Below are 22,211 nucleotides of genomic sequence, written 5' to 3'. Positions count from 1 at the left end.
TCCTCCTGCCTCAGCCTCCTGAGCCACTGGGATTACAGGCATGCCCCCATTATGTCCAGATCATTGTTTTTTAAACAATGTAATGTCAACATATGACCTTTTTCAAAAGGTGCCAATTTTCCAAAATACACTAAATAGAAGACAAAAAGCAGAATCAGGTTTTCTAGATAGAAAGGTGTTTGTCCCCACCCCCACCCCCCCAATTTTGTGATTAATTTTCAAAAAGCTTTACAATAATAATCCCAGGATGACTATCAGAGTGAGTTCTATACATTGCGGATGGCATTGTGAAACAAAATTGTCTTCTCACTTTAGGTTAGCATACATATCCTTGGATTTATGCCAAGAAAAAAAGGATACAAAAAAACTAACATGTGACAAGCAGAATGATGTCCTCTACAATGTTATAGATTCAATTTAAAAATGAAAACTACTTCAAAATCTGCAGAGAAGGGGTTCTAAGGGCCAATATTCTTGAAAAGCCTTAAAGTTGAGTTTGCAGAGCACTTCACAGAAAGATTAAAGAATCATTCAGGTCTAACCCCTCATGAGAATGCTGGAGAAAACTGGGGGTGCTTTAGGTGCTTCAGTGGCGCCTCCCCTGATGAGCTGGGCTCCCTAGTACCCCAGCTCAGAGAGGTTTGAGGAGGTCCAACGTAATGTAGTATGAATTTAAGACATGACACACCTCTCATGGATTCCAGCATCAGATTTAAAACTTAACATAAGACAGTAGAATGAATGGGACATAACTTTCCTATGTTCATATATGAATACATGCCCAGTATAACTCCACGTCATGTACAACCACAAGAATAGGAAGTCATACTTTATATTTCAAAATCCATCCTACTGTCATGTATAACTAACAAGAATAAATTTTTTTGGAAAAAAAAAAAAACTAAGAAAGTATAGGGTTTTGTGCAGTATGAGAGGTGGACGACTCTAAAGAGCCTAAAAGAAAAGTAGTGGGCAAAGATTTGTCCTTTCAGCTTATCACCCAAGACCACAGTGAGGATACAAAATCGGCATTTTCTTCTTCTTCTTAATGGCTTGTTCTTAAAAGGGCTTCCCACGCCCCAGAATAATCAACACTCAGGCAACCCAGGACGATGGAGAATTTATTAGATCCTAGGTCATCTCAAAGTTTTCGTTGTAGTTTAAAAGTGTAACTATCTGGACCAGGAAGGTGAGGCACCAGAGGGCGAGGGAGCCATTCGCTCTGAACCGCCAGCACAGAAGGGCTGGGGAGGCCCCGAGGGGACGGCGGATGGGGACTGAGCGGGAGCCAGCGGGGTGCTGCGGCCGAAGCTGAAGCCCTGCTGGGCAGACTGGAGACCGAGCGCCGCCCGGGCCTGCGCGGACGCTGGGGGCGACGCCAGCACCCGCCGAGCACCCCACCGCGCCCCGCCAGCAGGAGCGCGCGCTGGCCCCACGGGCCGGGAGGGGCGGGGCGGGGTTCCCGCGGTCCGGCCGAGCGGGCGGGGCGGCGGGTTTAAGGCGCCGGACGGCCAGACCCGGCTCACTCGAGCTCCCGCCGCCGCCACCCCGCCATGGAGCGGCCGCCGCTGCGCGCTCTGCTCCTCGGCGCAGCCGGGCTGCTGCTCCTGCTCCTGCCCCTCTCCTCTTCCTCCTCTTCGGACGCCTGCGGCCCCTGCGAGCCGGCCACCTGCCCGCCCCTGCCCCCGCGGGGCTGCCCGCTGGGCGAGACCCGCGACGCGTGCGGATGCTGCCCGGTGTGCGCCCGCGGCGAGGGCGAGCCGTGCGGGGGCGGTGGCGCCGGCAGGGGGCACTGCGCGCCGGGCATGGAGTGCGTGAAGAGCCGCAAGAGGCGGAAGGGTAAAGCCGGGGCAGCAGCCGGCGGCCCGGCAGTGAGCGGCGTGTGCGTGTGCAAGAGCCGCCACCCGGTGTGCGGCAGCGACGGCACCACCTACTCCAGCGGGTGCCAGCTGCGCGCCGCCAGCCTGAGGGCCGAGAGCCGCGGGGAGACGGCCATCACCCAGGTCAGCAAGGGCACCTGCGAGCAAGGTGGGCACGAGCGCTTTCCTCGCCTACCCGGTGCGCGCGGGCTGACCAGACCCGGCGCCTGGCTGGTACCCATGACTCCTCTGGAGGGCATCCCTGGAGAAAGAAGGGAGGGGAGGAGTTGGCAGCCGCGGGATGCCAGGAGCCTTGGGCGACGCCTCCCTTCTCTTTTTTTTGGTGGTTTTGAATTTAGTGCATGAGCCAAGAAAATGAGAACTCCCAGTACCGGGTGTATATATAGAAAAGATTTTCCGAGACCTCAGGCTCCTGCATCCCAAAAGCTCTCCAACTCTTACCAACAGCTGGCAAGTCCATTAGCAAGAGCTGGCCCCACTCTTTTGGGAACCCATTTTCTTGTCATTCTTTCTTGGCTGGGGTGTGTAAAGAAGTGACATGGAGAAAGGAGAGGGAGTTTGACAAATTTGAAAGTAAGGACTTTCAGAAAGTTGTTTGTTTCCCCCTTAATCGGCTACATTGTAAGAAGTTTTTAATAGGATTTCATATTTTTAATGTTCACTTACTGGAATTTATCAATTTTCAAACAGTAATCTGGCTGACTAATTATCATATGGGCAAAAATAAAACAAACTCTTTGAAGAAACTTTTTATGATGTAATTTATATTGTGAAGCTTATGACAATTTTTTTCATGATTTGTCCCCAGCATGCACTACATTCAGCAGAAATATTTCTGAGATTATGTTTGTTTATTTTATTCCACACAAGCTCAAGATTGCCATAAATGAAGTGGGAGAAATAAAGTCCGGACTTGCAAAAATAAATAAATAAAAGAACAGATTTTAACTCTAATGCCTGAAATAACATTTTCCATGGGCAGTAGTTTCAAGGGAAAGTTAGAAGTCCAATGGTTGGCAGCTCCTCTCCTGGTCCCAGCCAAGGTAGAAAAGGGAGGGGAGACTATTCTACTGAGATCACAGAAACCAGTTGCTTCTTTAATGCAGTTCATACTTTCTCCAAAATTTCCTAGTAATATTTCTTTCCTTAGAGTTTTTTTCCAGAAGTCCATATATACTAATAGGTTGTATATCATTAATTTCAAAGTTTACTGTCGAAAGTCTTAAATCTGTAACTTATTGTTAACTATTTATAGTATTATCACCTTAAGCTTAGATATCACGACCTGTAATAATCTATATATGTTTCTCACTGAAACAGCCATTCTTTCTTTGGATCTCATTTGTCATTTACATCATGAAAATAAAAATGTACATCATTGAAGAATTCATTTCAAATATTGAGATTTTCTTATAAACATTCCCAGGGAAATTTTCCCCCCAGAGTCTTTCAAAATGACTGATACTTTCCTTAGAGATGAAGATTGGCCTGGTGATTCTTCAAATGTGATTTTCTAGTTTGTAGCTAGTTTTATCCCTTTCTCTCCTGTTACTTACTTCTCTCAATAGTCACTTAGGATATGGTAAAATATTGAGACTAAGGGTCAAGCAGAACCAGTCTTCCTCATTACTCTGGACACTCCATTCCTTGGTACTTCTCTAGACTGCAAACCCCTTGAAGGTACAAACCTGACTTTTCTTTATGTTTGGGAAAATGTTAGGAGAAATAGCATCTAAAACTATAAATCTTGACATAAGCTAGCCTTTCTTCTCAACCTCAACTAAGAGGTACCAGGTCTGATTCCTGAGAGGGAAAATGCCCAGAGAAAACAGAAGAGGAATACGAGGTCCATCACGGCACTTTTCCCAGCAGAGATGGAAAGGGTGAAAACCAAGTCTCCTGATGTATTATTTCTCCTGGACTCATGCATGTGTTTTGACAATTATAGAAACAAATGGGACAGAGTACCCTTTATTTTTGTACCAAAGCATAGGAAATGCATTTTCTAGCTTTCTCTAGTCATTTCTGTCCTCAAAAGAAACTTGAATAATGCTTGAGTACTGAAGGTGAAGAGGCATTGTGGAACTTAGCCTCAATGATCTGGTTCAGTCTGCACTCTGTTTTTTTGTCCTTATTTAATGAACAGTTAGATACAGTCCATATCGTGCTATGTGCTGTGGTGCACAGAACAAATCTCGTCTTGTTGATCAAAAATAAATAAATAGGTAGATAAATAAAAGGTCACATAAAGGCTAGGGGTGTAGCTCAATGGTATAACACTTGCCTAGCACAGGCCCTGGGTTCAATCCCCAGCACTGCCAAGAATAATATTGATGATGATGATAATGATGATGATGATGATGATGATGATGATGATTAGATAGAAAGTATGAGTACAAGTTGCAAACTCCCAGAGCACTTTCCCTGAAACCCTGGAGCCACTCCCAATCTTTACTGAGACCACTTCACTCACCCTCTTAGAGAGATCTTGTTCAGCTTATTTTCTGGTTCTCTGCAAAAGAAGGCAAAGCTATCTGCTTGGAAATCTGACAGATTATGAGCTAATAATCCCAAATCTGAGAACTGTCATCATGGATTTAGTGACATCACATCATTTTGAGGCTCCTGCAAAGCTGGGTAATTGGAAAGTGGAACTTGACAGTTCTGTTTAATAAAAAGAAGTTAATAAAGAGAAGCAGAGGTGTATAATGAAATCTTGATGTTGGAAGAGAACCTGGTATTCCTTTATTCCAATTCCTAGTTACCCCTTTTATTGGTGATACTTTTAAGTCAGGTCCTTGGCAATCCTATTTTGGTCACTATGATACTGCTGGATACTGTTCCCTCTTCTCCCTCAGAGGAATCAGTCATTCTTAAGATTCTTCCTTCTCAGTGCATTTAAGACCAAGTTCAGACTGCCCACCAGGGAGGGTCAGGAGGCTCTGCATGGTGTGACTCTGTCTGCTGTTTTGGCCTCTTCTCTCCAAAGTCCTTGAGGCTGTAGCCACAGCACATGGTTTCTGCTGTTCTGTTTTCAAGGCATCATATTTCTTTGGCCTCCCACCTCTGTAGATGTTGTTCTTTTGCCTGGAATGCATAATCACTCTCCCTGGCTTATCTTTTCACCCTTTGAACTCTTATCTGCCCTTCAAGGACCTTTCCACTTTCTCTGTGAAGCACCCTGACTCTCCCCTGCCCCACCATGATGTTCTTGTTCTCCTAGCAGTGTTCAGCAGAACCATACTCCCTGGGTGTGGAGCTTAAGCTACCACTTACAAAGGATAGCCTTGAGCAACTTGCCCAGGAGTTTCTACACTTGTAAAATGGGGATGAGCATGTACTTAATTAGAGTTGGTGTGAGGATTAAATGGCACAAAGATTATCCATAGAAAGCACTTGATGGATATTAATCGTACTCATTATTCAACCAGAAAGTAAGCTCCAAGAGGGAAGAGAGTTTTGTTCCCTCTTATCCCCATGGGGATAAGTGCCTGGCGTGTAATACACACACTTCAGGTGAATGAATGAATGAGCTTGTGAATGGGCCAGCACTCTTCTAGTCTCAGGGTCAGCAGCCTTGAATAAAATAGACAAAGCTTTAGATAGAAACAAGTAGACAGATATTTTCCCATCATCGAAGATGCTGTGAAAGAATTTAAAACAGGGAAGTGGGGAAGAGGCTTGAGATGAAAAAGCAGTATTCATTGAGGTTAGCAGAGCCATGCCAAAATGCCAAGAACATGGGTGAGGACTTCAGAAAGGGACCAGCAAGACCACGGACCTTAGAGGAGAACAAGCCCCTCTGGTATAGACCTTCCCCACTCTCCAAAGGGCTCCCTGACTGTCTCTCTTCCCCACTGGACTGTCAGCATCACAAAAGAGGGACTCTATCTTATAATTCCTTACACATACAACAGCTGGCTAATAGTTAGGCATTTTGTAAATATTTGTTGATTAAACAAAGGAGTCTTCTTAAGAAAGTGCCTTACCATGTGGAGTTCCAAAATTAAATTGTTTATGGTCTGTTTTATCTTGGGGGACGTCAAGTCAGAGCTAAACTCAATCCCACCATGAAAACAGTCAGGGGGCCCAGAAGAGGGGATCCAAAGCTGTGGAGGAAGAGCCAGGAATGACTTCAAGGAAGAGTGATGTCCAGACTGAGGCAGGGACAGAATGAATTGGCTGGAGAAGTGGTGCTACTCTGGAGGTTGGCATGGAGTTATAATAAAGAGGAAAAGAAAATGTGGCACATATATATACACAATGGAATACTATTCATCTTTTAATAAGAAGGAAGTCCTGTCATTTGTAATGACATGGATGAACCTGGAAGATATAAGTGAAATAAGCCTGCCACAGAAAAACAGATGCCACATGATCTCACTTATTTGTGAAACCCCAGAAAGTCCAAATCATAGGAGTTATCAGAAGCTGAGTTGGGGTTGGAGAGATGTTGGTTAAAGGACACCAAATTTCAATTAGGAGAAAAAGTCCAAGAGATCTGTGGCACATCATGGTGACTATAATTAATAATATACTGAATCTCAAAAGCTGCTAAGGCAGTTGATGTTAAATGTTCTCACCATGCACAAAAAAAAAAAAAGTGTTTATGAGAGGGAACTGGTATGCTACATAGCCTGCTTCAGCCATTTCACAGTGCCCACATCCATCAAAACGTCATGTTGTATACCATAAATACATACAGTTTTACTTGTCAGTTAAAAATAAAGGTTTTTAAAAAGATGGGAGATAAGCAGAGCATTGTAAGCAGAAGGAACAGCCTGTGGTTCCCCAGAGCCGCCTCGCAGCAGGAGGGCAGAGGTGGCTGCAGAACACTGCACAGAGTCAGTGAGGGTGGACCTTCCAGCCACTAGGGTATGGAGACCCCAGCACCAGGGCAGTGGGAGCCACCAAGTGATATAATTGGATTTGTGCCTTTAGGAAACCTCTTGTCCACCCTTAAGGGATCGGGAAGGGCCAAGACTGCAGAGATTCCCACCCGGAGCTGTCACCATAACCCAGTAGAGAGGTCTAGGTTCCTTCTTGACAAGACCTTCAGTGTTTCTCTCAGGTCTCAGAAGCATGGCAAGTACAGGTCCTTGTTCATTTCAGGAGATAGATTCTTTCCCCCCTCTGACCCCCCACTATTCAGATCAACAAAGGGGGGACATATTCCTAAGAGTCTGCCCCAGCACAGTAAAATGTTTTTGAAACTTTTCTGACTTCACTTGCCCATCTTGAGCATAGAAACTTCTAGAATGGTAAATGACTCACCTGTTCCTTATTATCACTTTACCCAGATTTTTTCCCCACATTTTCTTACTGATGCATTGTAGTTGCAGGTATGATGGGATTTGTTGTTACATATTCGTACATGCACTCAATGTAACAATATAAATTGGCCAATATCACCCCTTTCCTCCCTGCTTCCCACCACTTGGTCCCTTCCCTGTACCGATCTCCCTTTGATTTTCATGAGATCCACTCCCACCTTTGTTTTCCTTTTTCCTCTCTAGTTTCCACACGTAAGATGAAACAGACGACCCTTGACCTTCTGAGTTTGACATATTTTGCTTCACATGATGGTCTCTACTTCCATCCATTTTCCTGCAAATGCTATATAATTTCATTTTAATTTATGGCTAAATGAAACTCCATTGTGTATCTATACCACATTTTCTTTATCCATTCACTCATTGGTGGGCACCTAGGCTGGTTCCATAGTTTGGCTCTTGTGAATTGTGCTGCTGTCAACATGTTACCCAGTTTTAATCTCCACATTGTAGGGAAGATTTGAGAACCTGAAGAAGCTTTAGAAAAGAAGAAAATGGGCAGTCTTGAGGCAGGGTCCTAAAGGACCAGATCCTTTTAGAGAAAAGTAGTCCAAAGAATGAATGAATGTTCCTTCATTGTTTAGAAATTAGTTCTTGAATTACCATTCTTCAGGGAACTAGAATTTTAAAGTCTGGAATTAAATAGACCCCAAAAGCACATTTGAATTATACACCAGGAAGAACTTTTTAGTAAAAACTGTCAAATACTTTAACAGGGTCATGTGGGAGTCAGCAGAATCTCAGCAGAAGAGCTGAGAAATAACCTGTGGGGGACGGGGAGGGAAGCAAGAGGATTTTTAAACTTGGAGTCTTCTGCACTGTACTGGGTGACAAAGCGGAGCATTTTCTGACATCTTTAACTGTGATTCCCCTCCTGTCCCTAGAGCCTGCCCTCAGGGTCCACTGCAGCCTTGCATTCTAGAAGAAACTGCCTTATAAGGCTCTCTTTTGGATAGTTCAATGACAAAACACCCTTGGGTGATGTCCAAGGCCAGACAGCCTTCCTCACTCTAGATTCCTCCTCCCAGTGGATAAGATCAGGGCGCTTCCTTCCCCCTCAGCTACCCCACACATCTGACCTCAGCTGTGCTTTTAACTATAGAACAAACAACATTTTGTTCTTCATAATGGTAGAAAGGGAAACCTGAGTTATTGTTTTTTTAAAAAAAAAAAAAAACTATTAAGCCAGGGGATATATGAATGCAATTTTCTTTTGTAATTTAGGAGTGTCACAGTTAGAAAGCTTTGAAAGGGAAGGAGACTTAAGTGTACTTTTAAATTAATGTGCCTGTTTATTTTATTAAAGATTTCCTTGTACTGTGTATGTGTGGAGGACACTAGAAATGTCCATGAAAATCTTCCTAAGCAGGTTCTACATGGATTTTCCAGGTCAAGCAAGGCCACCCTCTCCACACTCCACCCCCAGGCCTTGGAGAGAATGTGGGTTTATCATGAGCAGAAAGCAGAGTTGATAAAGTATTGGGGGGGGGGGGAACTGTTTATTTTTTACTTAAAATTGATGTGTTAAAGAGTGGAACTCTGTTTTATCCCCAAAGTTAGATTAATGGCAAATAATGTATCCTTTGAACAAGCATAATTTGTTGAACTGCCTTTTCCATTCTATTAAGGAAGGCAGGGTGAGGTTAATTAGAAACAGCTGGAGCTAACAGCCCTGTCCCTTCAATGTCCCCACCAGGCACAGAGGGTTACCCGGGAATGTCCAGGAAACCCAGGGAGGGGACCCTGTTCCCCAAAGCAGGCCAAGGCTGCAGAGAAGTTTTGCTTCTGAAAAATAAGAAGGTTCAGACCAGATAAAACAGACCTAGTAACCCAGTGTTGACAAAGCCCCATTTATAGAAGATGAAGTTACCCACGGTAAGTGCTGAGAAGGCCAAGGGCAAGCCAACAGGTTCAAAGAAGACTTGACCACTACGAAAAAACACTGCTCACAACTTCAGGAAAATGTTTGTAATAAATGAAGAGGAATGTAGTCTGCCCGCAAAAGATCATTGCCAAGGTCAAATCATACAACAGATAGGAAAGCACTGTTCAAACCATAGGGCAACAGATACCTGTGAACTCCTCAGGGGCAAGGACTCTGTCTGCATTGTCTGCCTTGCAGTGACAATGGTAGCTGACATAGTGCTTTACAGTGCTTTAGAGTTTGCCGAGGGCTCTGATAGATGGTCCTGTACTTCCTGTGCACAACAACCCTGGAAGGTAAGAGGAATGTATCCCAGTGTCCAGAGATGGAAACTACAAGTCAGCCGTCACACAGCCAGTATATACACTTCTGGAACTTGAATCTCAGTTTTTTGACAGCCTTGCTGTTCTGTGTGTTACAGAGACCAGTAGAATTGGCTCTCTGTCATGTTTTTCTCTTTATGAATCTGAAATCACTTCAAAATAAAATTTTGTTTTTAAAAAAAGTAATTCAGCCAGGCGTGGTGGTGCACACCTATAATCCCAGCAACTTGGATGACTGAGGCAGGAAGATCACAAGTTCAAAGCCAGACTCAGCAACTTAACAAGACCCTAAGCAACTTAGCAAGATCCTGTCTCAACATAAAAAATATAAGGAGGGCTGGGGACATGGCTCAGTGGTTAAGCACCCTTGGGTTCAATCCCTGATACATACACACACAAAAAAAGTAATTCCAAAGTCAAACCCTTAGATATGGAAAAGTTTTGGAAATACCTTTATGAATTTATTTTGCACTTTTTTTCTCATGAATTGACAAGGGTGATATGATACCTTCATGTCTAAATAGGTCTAAAAAAAGCTCTTGCACTGAACATAAAATGGAAACCCTGTACAAGAACAAAATTTAAGTCAGTTTAATTGACTTTGTGTACACATTGGTACACCTTATAACAATTGTCATGCTATGTTCAGTGGAGGACAGTATTTCTTAAATGAATGAATGTGTCCCATGGAGGTGGTGGATGTGGTCTGACTTCTTCATACAGGTCCCTTCTTCATACAGTCTAACATCAGGCCTTCTGGGGCCATACTGGAAACTGGTGCCCACCTCCACAATTGCAATTAGGAAGCACATAAAGGATCAGTGTGCTGGGGCCGATAATAAGTATTAGGCTCCTCCTGGAGCCTAATACTTCTGTGTGCTCTTTGATCATTTGCGGGGCCTTTCCATTAGCTCTTAGCTGTGGAGGAGAGAAATCGCTAGCTGTTCACATGCGGGAAGTATTCACTTTCACCAAGGTTTTAACCCTGAGTATTGACCTTGACCCCTGATCCCAGCACTGCTCTAGGTCAGGCCAACAGGTTCGAAGAAGACATGCTTTCCCAGCTTTAATGTTTACTAAGGTGTAGTAAACATGGTAAGGTATAGACTATGGTAGGGCTTCTCTCTTGAAGGAATTTGAATTTTTAGTAATTGAAACACCCTCTTGTTTGTTGTTGTTGTTGTTGTTGGCCACGTGAAAACTTGCAGAAGAAAAATCCATGTAGGGATCTGAGAATTCAGTTAAGGATAATACATTTTGACTTTCTGGGAGGGAAAAAAGAAGAGCACTTTAATGGCCTAACAGGCAGAGATGCAGCTGACTGCAATCACCCTGTCCTTTCATGGCATTTTGCTTGAAGAAGGGACTTGACAGGGGCTTGTCTTTTCCCCTGAGTGAAAAAGGTTCAAAGGCATTTCATTTGCATCACCTTAGATTAGCAGGCCAGTGGTCAAGTGGCAGGACTGGGAAAGCTTTAGATCTGACATCTGCTCTGTTCTCCTCTGGCTTGACCCCCAAGCAAGGAAGAGAAAATTATCAAGAAATAGATCTCCTGGAACTGGCAGAAGGTTTTGAAAGAGACCACACAAAAATGAGGCTTCAGGATTCTGTCAGGGTAGCCCGAGCCTGCAGGATGCAATGCCCGTTCCTTCTCCATGGGATCTTTCAGAACTTTCTGCTCAGGGATCCAAAAGTGAATTTCAATGTCTGCTTCAGCAATTACATAGCAACCTTGGCTTCCAAAGGACCCACCTCAGGAAGCCATCCAGCTTTTGATGGAGAATGAAATGCACACACAGCACCACTGCTCTGAGTTAGACACGAGGGATCCATGCAGTGTGGCTGCTTATTAGAGATGCTCAGCCCAGCTGGAGAGGGCAGCTGGGGCAGAGATCAAGACGCTGCCAAATATTTGACAGGCCAGGGCTTCAGGTCCTCTCTGCCCAGGTGTACCTCAGATCAGAGGCTCAGAGCAGGAGGGAAAAGTTGATCTGACTTGGCTCTTTCTGCACCACAGAGCCTCTGGTTCACTAGGAGATAACTGGCAGGGCAGGACAGGCCTTTCCAGAACCAGTCATGATGAGGTAAAGTTAGCAGCCCCCTTCTTCACTCCTGCCTCCTGTTGCATCCTCATCTGAGGCCTCTTTCTCTTTGCCCATCCTGCCTGACCTGTCATTGCACACTGCCACTTTTTCTGATCTGGCTGAGCTCAAAGAAATCTGGTGTTCTTTCCCCACCCCCCTAACCTTTGTTAGGTACAGAGCTGAACCAGCAGCTGTATAAATGGCAAGTTCTGCTCAATGCAAACCGTCACTCCATCCTCAGACTCATGAGCTGCACCTGACATGTCCCCATCTGAGCACAAATAAATAAAAACTTGACGTGCTCCCTCTGAAAGGTAGCCAACTCAGTCCATGTCATCCAGGAAAGGTGGCTGTCCCTTTTCTTGACACTATATTAGGATGAAGTTTTTTCACATATCTTAGTTTGATCCACTCCACACAGCAGCCCAAATCTATTGCCCCACTCAGGACAAGCCTAAAGGATGTCTATCCTATGGTGACCTTGGGCTGGATGGTTCGCCAAGGCTGATCCCAGCCCATCCCTACCAACTGCCTTCACTTTTGTGGTGTGTTGGGTCCACCAGCTACCAAGACTTAGCTGCTATATGTGAGGAAATAGAGCACAGTTGTTCCAGATGTACAGTTTGAAGACAGATCACCTGGGTTAAATCCCCATTCTGCCACTTAACTATTTGTATGACCCTAACTATAGTTTTCTTATCTGCAAAGCTGGTATAATAATAATGTCCGCTGCTTAGAGTTGTTGAGAAGCATGATAATTCATGAACAACATTGGGACCCGGTATTTAGAAAGGTCTCATTAAATTCTGTTTCATTTCCATTTTTATAATTAGCACTATAAAACCAAGTATGAGTTAGTTTATAAATACCTTTACTTTGATGTGTTTATGTCTTACTTCAACCAATCCAAACACAGTATTGCCTCGTGTGTCTCCTGGTTGGAGCTAAAGCCTGTGTTTAGGTCTATGCAAAACAATTGCAGATAATGTTCTTATAAATAAATTCCTGGAACCCTCCACCTTGCTCTGCAAGGATTCTAGGGCAAGAAGTTCTACCCTGTCTCCTGGGAGATCCCAGGGCACAGCACAGTCTATTGGGATCTATCCAGGATGCTGAACAGTGTGTTTTGCTTTGCAGCATAGAATATTTTCATCTCCAGGCTTAATGTCACATATGCTATTTTCTAATAGTACCTTTTAGAGGTGTTCAGATACAGAGGTCACTCACATTCAGTAATTATTGTCCTATCTCTATCCTGCATATTCTATCAGTATTTTGTACATTGGAAATGATCAGTCATTTTTTGGTTGGTTAGTACATTTAAAACAAAGTATTGGCTCCAAAGAGAAATGTGAATCAAAATCATAGTTTGGAGAAAGAAGAATATAATTAGTACCCAGTAGGGACATGTTAAGTATTATCTTTGGCTGGTGGAGTCTTATTGATGGAAAAAATAATTTCTTTGCTGCAATCCATGTGTCTGTTCTTTGGCTTACATGTGTAGCCTCAGCTTAGCAGGAACTCATTTTAAAAATCAAAACACTTAACTATAATGGGCAAATTTAGACTCAGGAGGTATCCACTTAGGTTGGCTTTTTGCATCTGAGAGATGATAATGTTCACCTCTCAGTATTGGATGGAGAGTAAAAGAAATGAGGGCACGGAGAGCAGGTTCAAGAAAACGAATTAATTTTCAGATCTACCAGCATCAGCAAGTTGGAGTGAAATTGACAGAACATTGGGACTAACAACTCTCCACTCACAAGGCACTCCATCATCCTTTACAGCAGTGTTTCTCCACCTTGGCTGTACATCAGAATCACCAGGGGAGTTTTACAAAATGCTAATGCCCAGTTCCACTCAGCATTCTGATTTAATCAAACTGGATGTGACCTGGGCAGCAGGATTTCTGACACTTTCCTGATGATTTAATGTCCTACCCAGGTACAGAACTACTGTTTAAAAAGAATTTCCAGGGACTCTGGGGGTGTCACATTCCTTAGGGATTTTTCTAATAATGATGGGGCAATGTTTGCCCAGGTTATTCAACATCTAGTACTTTGCAGCAGGAAGACTTTTCAGAATATTGAGTTCACCTAAAGCTCAGGAAATAATGCCAAGAATTAATAAGTGTGACAGCATCAAATTAAAAAGCTTTAGCACAGCAAAGGAAACAGTGTGAAAAAAGAGCCTGCAGAATGGGAGAAAATCTTTGCTAGTTAATATTTTGACAAAGGATGAATATCCAGAATATATAAAGAACTCAAAAATCTTACCACCAAAACAAACAATACAAAAGAAATAACCAAGTCAGTAAATGGGCAAATGAACTAAACAGACACTGTTCAGAAGTACAAATGGCCAACAAATATATGAAAAACTGTTCAATATCTTTAGCAATTAGGAAAATGTAAATCAAAACTATACGGAGATTTCCACTCATTCCAGTTAGAATGGCATCCATCAAGAATACAAATAACAATAAACACTGGCGAGAATGTGTGCGGAAAGGAACACTTTTATACTGTTGTGTTGCAAATAAGTACAACCACTACAGAAATCAGTATGGAAGTTCCTCAAAAAACCAGGAATGGAACCATCATATGACCCAGCTATGGCCAGGCATAGTGCTGCATCCCAGCGACTCTGGAGGCCGAGGCAGGAGGATCACAAGTTCAAAGACAATCTCAGCAATTTAGCGAGGCCCTAAGCAACTTAGCAAAACCCTGCTTCAAATAAAAACTAAAAAAATAAAAAGGGCTGGGGATATGGCTCAGTAGTTAAGCACCCCTGGCTTCAATCCCCTGTACCAAAAACAAACAAATAAATAAAATTTAAGACAGAATACTATGACAATACATACATATCCCTCTGTGTGCCAGCACAATTTACAATAGCCAAATTATAGAACCAATCTAAGTGTTTTTCAGTGGATGAATGGATAAAGAAAATGTGGTATATATAAAGAATGAAGGTTTTTTTTTTTTTTTTTTTTTTTTGGAGGGAACCTGGAATTGAACTCAGTGGGTGCTCAGGCCCTGAGCCACATCCCCAGGCCTATTTTGTATTTATTTAGAGACAAGATCTCACTGAGTTGCTTAGTGGTTTGCTAAGTTGCTGAGGCTGGCTTTGAACTAGCAATCCTCTGCCTCTGCCTCCCGAGCTGCTGGGGTTACAGGTTTATGCCACTGTGCCCAGCTTACAATGAAGTTTTATTCAGCCATAAAGCAGACTGAAAAAATATGTCATTTGCTGGTAAATGGATGAAACTGGAGAACACCATGTTGAGTGAAATAAGCCAAAGTCAGAGGTCATATATTTTCTCATGTGAAAAAGAGAGAAAAAAAAAGGACTAAAAAAAAGAAGGGATAGCTCATGGAAATAGAAGGGAGATCAATAAAATAGAGGAAGGGTGCCGCAGTCTGGCTGGGCACAATCAGGAGCCACTTGTCAAAAGAAACTAACTTTATTTTTAGAACCACACAAGCCAAACAAAACAGCCTCTCAGGAAAAACCCTCAGAGCCTCAACTGCCACCACTGGCTTTCCACAAGCCTCTCTCTCCCACACCAGCTTCTCTCTCCACCTCCCACAATCCTCCTGCTCTTGAGGCCCATTGGCTGGGTCACGTGGGCGGAGCCAAAAAAGTCCCCCAATGAGCAGCTCCGTGGTCTGAAAGGGCAGGGAAACAGTCCAATGAGCATCACCGCAGAGGAGCCAATCAGCTAGATGTTGCTGGGGCCGAGGAGCCAATCAGCTAGATGTTGCTGGGGCCGCTGTGAGCCAATCATCAGCCGGCAGCTGGAAGTTTGCTGGGGCCCCTTCGGCTGTGGCTCTCAACAGAAGGGGACCAAAGGGAGGGAAGTGGGGAGGGAAAAGGTAAATAGGGATGAAATGGACCGAGTTGTACTGTTACCTTGTCTGCATGTACAAACGTAACAGTGAATCCCACTGTTGTGTATAATTATGATGCACCAATAAAAAGGGAAAAAAGAATATGAAGTCTGCCACCCAAAGTGGATGCCCTGAAACATAGGATGGCTTCGTGTCAGGCAGGCAGTGTGATGACCTGGCTACTTTTTTTTTTTTTTAAGGTACTGGTGATTGAATCCAGGGGCACTTAACCACTGAGCCACATCCCCAGTTCTTTTTAGTTTTTTTTATTTTGAGACAGGGTTTTGCTAAATTGCCTAGGGCCTCACTAAGTTGCTGAGGCTGGTCTCAAACTTGTGGTTCTCCTGCCTCAGCCTCCCAATTTGTTGGGATTATAGGCGTGCACCACCATGCCTGGCTCTAGTCTGGCTACCTCTTAACTCCTTGGCCATTTTAGAGATCTTACCTACATCAGGCAAAATAAAAGTATGTTTACATCTATCAGTATTGTTGGTATTTTTAAATTTTGAGAAAACACAGCACTTTGAGAAAAGTATTTACCTAAAGCCACATGATCCATTCTTTCAGTTATTTCTCCAGAGCACACATTCCTTGAGCCTAGTGTCTTTATCTGTTGTTCACCACTAAATCCCCAGTGTCAAACAGTCCCTGAGCCTGGGAGGTATTTAATGCACACTTTTTGAGTAAATAAATGAACAGTTAAAGGTGTACTTATTATGTGCCTCCTTGGAACCTTCACACTGATAGGAGGCCACCTTTCTCTGTCACCTTTCTGGAATCCTAATAGGATGAAGATGCTCTGTTCAGCTTATAGGTCCCTTAACCTAAAGGAGAATCTTTTAGCACTCAACTGAGACCTTTCTTATTGGCATTTTCTCAAATTCTCCCTCACACTTACTTTCTATGGCCAAAAAACTCTGAAGAGGGGTGCATTGGCACACACCTGTAATGTCAGTGACTCGGGAGGCTGACACAGGAGGATCACAAGTTCAAGACCAGCCTCAGCAACTTAGCAAAGCTCTAAGCAACTTAGTGAGACCCTGACTCAAAATTTTAAAAACTAGGGATGCGGTTTAATGGTGCAACACCCATGGGTTAAATTCTCAGTACAAAAAAACCAAACAAACCTCTGAGACTGAGAGCGATGTTCCATTCAATTTTATCGTTCCCGAGTATTTCCCAGGCAGTGTGTATGATGTTCTACCACAGCCACAGGCCGTGTCAGGTTGGGAAATTTACCTAACCTCCCTGTGCACCAGTTTTCTCATCTCTGTAAAATCAAAGTGGTACCAGCCTCACCGGCAGATTTGGGAGATATATAAGTTAACTTTTTTTAAATGCTTACCATAGTGTTTAGGCCACCACTGGCCTTCAGTAAAAGTTAGTCTAGTCTGCTTTCCCTTTCAGTTAAATAGCAGTGGAGGAAACACAAGTATGGTGCATTCTTGTTATCTGCGGTAGTTATATTCTGGAAGTCCCTATGAGTGCTGAATTAACAAACACTGAACCACGGCTCCTGGGGTGATACAGTTAGAATCCCAGGGGCCTCTGACCACAATTTCATCAACCTGTGGTACATAACTTTGTTTCGTGTGTGTTTCTGTTTAAAGACACCTCATTTAATATATGTTAGGATTCTCATTAACATTGAACTCACAGCCAGCAGCACCATATGAGGCTTATCAGACACATTCTCTGTAAGGCACATCACAGCCTTCTTGTTCCTGGGGACACAAGACAGCACTTCAGCACAGCACTTGGAGGCCATTCTGAACAGCTAAATTGACAACAGAAAGCAAATACACACAAAATAAGTGGCAGTAAATTGATTGCAAAAGGGACACCTGTTTACAATGAGACCTGAAGTCAGGAGGCAAAATGGCACCTCAACTGGAAACTGCACTTTGAGTGACTCGAATTTCTCGCCACTTTGGATGTCTTGCAAATGATCTGATATGGGGTTTGCAAATAAGTGTTAGCAAGTGGGAGAATTGCAAATGTAGAACCTGCCAATGAGGATTGACTGGGTTTGGATAGGGCCAGGGGATCCACAGCCAGCATTAGGGAACTTCCTAAGCTTGAAGGCAGAACCCATGTGTGGACTGTGCTTCCTGGGTCTGCCCCAAGACATACGACATTGTTCTGGGCACAGTGCAGGTCTTCAGGGAATAATTCATGGATGGACTCTTGCTTCAACTTAAAAACACATATGCTATTCCTGTTTGGGCTAGCCCATTACAAACCTTTTTTGCCCTTCACCTCCTGCAAACAGGACTCCCGGGGCATTTCATGGATGGCCGTAGGGAAGGTTCGTGGGAGGACGCCCTGCTGCTTTCCCTCCCCAGCCTTCCCCCCAGCTAGCTGAGGAAACAAGGTTACCGTGGATTTCAATACAAGTGGAAAATTCTCAGAGTTCCCCTTCATTCCCATCAAGTGGCTGCTGCTTGCAAAGCTGTGCTGGGTCCATAAGGAAATTTAATCTGATGAAAAGATAGTGGTTCCTTCTAAGTGGTTCCTTAGAATCCGGTGGTCCATGTGTGTGATCTGTGAAGTGTGAAAAGGCAAAACGGGCCATTGCTCCTGGGTAAGTCAGGTCAAGAGAAGGGCTCAGGAGCAAAGGACGGACAGTTAAAATACACACTCATGCAGCTCTCAATCCTTTATTTTTAATCACTGGAAGCATATTTTCTGTGCGATTTCTACTGAAAGAGAAAAAATGAACAAAGGTACTTTCACAGTTGTGGCCTATGAATACATTATGATGTGATTACAGATTATAGGAGCTTATAAATAATGTAACTCTGGCTGGATGTCAGTGAATTAGTTATTACTTCGCCCAAAGTGACATTCTAGAATGGAGATGAGTGAATCTTAGGTTTGTTTGCTCCAAATTGAACTCAGAAGAGAAATATTGTTCCAAAGGAATCTTACAGCCATGTTTAATAACCTCAATATCTGCTAAGAAAAAAAAAATTCACAGTTGAATTCATGTCTTTGCTACCTAGTTCCCTAGCAAAGGAGTAAAAGCAAAATTTTCAGTAGGTGCAGTGACCTATTGAGATGATGAGGATACCATATTCCAGTTAGGGATCCACAATTCATTGTCAAATGTTTCACATTTTGTACAAACCATGATGAATTTTCAATTCTAGACTTAAATATCCATGTTCATTTAATTTCAGCTGCCATGGGCCTTCTGTGTGTCCTGGGAATGTAAGCTAATCTAATTTCACATTTTTTTTTGTTACAGTTAGACACAAAACTTTTATTTTATTTATTTTTATGTTGCTGAGGATTGAACCCAGCGCCTTGCACATGCTAGGCGAGTGCTCTACCGCTGAGCCATAGCCACAGCCCCTGTAATTTCACTTTTATAACTAATTGTTCCCACCTGATGAAAGGAAAATAGATTTTTATAAGTATTATTCCTAATTCTGCATATTTTAAGTGAACCATAGTTTACTCATGTTTTTCTCTGTCATAAATAAACTTTCTACTCACATCTTTAGACCTAAAGTTCTTTCCTCTAAGTGTCTCTTTAGAATAAGTTGTAAATGAGAATTACTCATTCAAAGATACAAATATTTCTAAAATTTTTGAAGTGTATTGACACTGGTAATTCCAGTTTAAAAAACAATTTAAACACATTTTTCCATAAAAGCAAAAGGCTAAAAGCAAAACTTCCAATGCACAACAGAAATTACCTTTCAATTATGATCAGATTTGTTTTGAGAGTGACTATCATCAATAGAGACTGTTGATGGTTGTACCTGCATCCCAGTTCCTATTTATAAAATTGCAGCTACTGATCAGAAATCCAAGAGTCCTGCCAAGTTATCTAGTTTGCATGTAAGGTTGCCAGGCACTGGCAGTTTCTATCTTAAATCATGTAGAGTTCTTCCAGCAAAAGCAGAAAGAAAGATACCTATTTGCTGTAATACTTTTCTTTTGTTAGAATCAAATTTGGCCAATCAAATATTTAAAAATAATAGGAAGATGGAAAGAATATTCCTTTGTGCATAATTGGATTGAGGTAAAAAAAAAAAAACTGCATCCCTAGATCCCTAGTAGGATAGTTGAAAAGATCTGTTATGTCAGCAGCCACGTATGTGAAATGTAAACAGTAAAAATTGAGTGAAGCTGGACGCGATGGTGCACGCCTATAATCCCAGCAGTTTGGGAGGCTGAGGCAGGAGGATCACAAGTTCAGCAACTTAGCGAGAACCTAAGCAACTCAGTGAGGCCCTCTCTCTAAATACAATATAAAAAAGAGATGGGCATGTGGCTCAGGGGTTAAGCCCCCTGGGTTCAATCCCTGGTACCAAAAAAAAAAGAAAAGAAAACTGAGTGAAATTTGGAGATCTCTTTGATGTTACTTATGGAAGGGAAAAAAAGTCTTTACTATTCTATTTAATTACAATGCATGGTATACAGTAGTCTTCTTATCCTTGGTTTTGCTTTCCAAGATTTCAGTAACCTGCAGTCAATTATAGTTTCAAAATACTAAGTGGAAAATTCCAGAAGTAAACAATTTATAAGCTTTAAATAGCTCTTATTACAGAATATTGTCATACTTCTTGTATCAGTCATCTCTTGCTATAAATTATAATCTAAACTTTTTCATAATTATGTATGTATAAGAAAAAGCATAGAATATACATAGGGTTTGGCACTATCCAGTTTCAAGCACCCCCAGGAGATCTTGGAACATAGCTCCCACAGATAAGAGGGGGACTACCCCACACCCATGATTCTCAGCATCTCTTTAACTACTAGTTCTGTGCATATCACCAAGACCATGGTTGACCACTGTGTCATCTATTTGTGAATGGTACTGTTACCCTTCACCTCTCAGGGAGAGCCTGTGCACTGCTCGATTATTAAAACCATCAAAGAATCTCTTTGCAACACTTTACCCCACACGTGCTTGGAGCCCTCCTTCAGTCTGCAAAGAGGCTGGGGAAGCCTTGCTTCTCTCTCTTTCTCAAGGGCTTTCACTTCCAGCATATTCAGCAACAATGGTCCTTAGGCAGGCAGCTATCCCTGTTCCTACAGTAAACAGTGCTGAGAATGTATTTACAAAATAGAGAAGCTGCATGTGATTTGGGAGTAGAAGTTTTCTCATATTTGAAGGAGAGAGAATACAACAGCACAATGTGGTTTATAAGAATTTTCACATACATGCGTAGACATATCACCTTTTTAATTCTTAGAAGAACCTATGGGGAAGTATTGCCCCACATTATAAATTAGGCTACCAGGGCTGAGTGTGTTTGAGTGCCCATGCAGAGCTCCTGATTACTTGTGTTCCAGTGTAGCTGGAATAGCAAACTGGTGTACGCACAGGCACACACACATACCCACACCTCAACCCACAGGAAGCTAAACGTGGTGTCAGAGCAGTTGAACATAACAGATGATTCACTCATTCATTCATTCACAACTCTTAGTCTGTGCATTTCCGTTTCCATTCCTAACCTTGTATCTTCCTTTAGATTTCTTGTACGGTTAATATTCTGCATTTCCACAACCTCTAATTACTCTGATTCTAGTGTGTAGAAATACATAGGCTTATGCTTGTTTTGTTAAATCATGTGTGTGGTTTTAAAGAAAAATGTCCAGAGAATCCACAGCTGTTGTTTTAGTCAATTAAAATAACTTATTTCCACCTTTTGGCCATGGCAGTTTTCTAATATAGCATGATAAATGTATTCCCCAAGTTCCCATGGTCAGCCTGCCTAATTGCAGGTGATCCAATTCCTAATGAGTGCACACTGCCTGGGTCTGTTAGTTTTGCAAAACTAAAATAAATAACCAGTGTATCTTTCATTCCCTGAGAAAAATGCAAAATAAATTAGAATAGGTAATCAGATAAATCACCACTTTCGCTTGCATTTTCTAAAAATAAAACCTACATCACTGAAGAGCATAAGAACTCTGTGAAGAACAAATTACGTTTTCAATCAGCTCAAATAAAATTGAGTCCTCTGGGGAGATGGGCTCTTTGTGTGTATGGGCACGTGTGCACAAGCATATTTCAGCTCTACAGAATAAGAATGGGACCACTGAGTGCTTAAAAACAGCAGGGTGTATCATAAGAACTGGAAGGCCTAACTTCATACACTGCCAGAGAAAGCAGAAAGTAGTAGATTTCTCATGGAAGCATGACATTTATCTCAGACTCAAGAAATTCTTAGGAGAATGAAGTGAAGGAATATTTCATGACAATTTTCTGAATCAGTTGTATGATGATATTTTGGTTCATCAATGCTTTTTAGGTATATAAGTATGTACCTGATGTAAAGGTACTGTATATTTTACTCGATATATATAAGGAGATGATTGCATTTGGGAAAGGGGAAGAAAATAAGGATGGCCAAAAAGAGCAGTAGCTGGTCTATTCATAAGGAATATGTTTGGCACAAATAAAAGGAAACCTGGTTCCAGTGGCTTGTCCCAAAGGGGGTTTATTTGCTTGCAGAGCAGAAGTTCAGGAGTGGATAGCCACTGGTATGGGTTTAACTGCTCAGCAATGCCCTCAGGGACCTGGTTCTTTCTGTCTTTTTGCTTTACAATCTTTTGCATGTTGATTTTTGTCTTCCTTTCATGGTTGCAAGAAGGCTGCTGTGTGTCCAATCATCAAGCCCTCAGTAGAGACAAAGGGATGGTGAAAAGGGAAATGCCAGCCATGCATCCCATTCTATCTGGTGAGAAAATGTTTCTCAGAAACCCCCTACTCTGCAATTTTCTGCCCATTCTCGTTGGCCAGGGAAA

At 42.6% G+C, this 22,211-nt stretch overlaps 1 protein-coding gene across 1 annotated transcript in view; it reads left to right on the top strand.

Annotated features, from left to right (window-relative positions):
• The first annotated feature begins 1,511 nt into the window (after nt 1-1,511).
• Nucleotides 1,512-22,211, top strand: part of Igfbp7 (insulin like growth factor binding protein 7) — a 67,513-nt gene continuing 46,813 nt past the window's right edge. The window contains exon 1 of the mRNA XM_046468013.2: nt 1,512-2,028. Coding sequence (XP_046323969.1) covers nt 1,554-2,028 — 475 coding nt within the window. The 5' untranslated portion in view covers nt 1,512-1,553. The remainder of the gene's footprint in view (nt 2,029-22,211) is intronic.

The sequence above is a fragment of the Marmota monax genome, unplaced genomic scaffold (assembly GCF_021218885.2).
Source record: "Marmota monax isolate L192 unplaced genomic scaffold, Marmota_monax_Labrador192_F-V1.1 WCK01_AAM20220418_F8-fsc00025, whole genome shotgun sequence".
Lineage (NCBI taxonomy): Eukaryota > Metazoa > Chordata > Mammalia > Rodentia > Sciuridae > Marmota > Marmota monax.
This window is presented reverse-complemented; position numbering and strand designations above follow the sequence as displayed.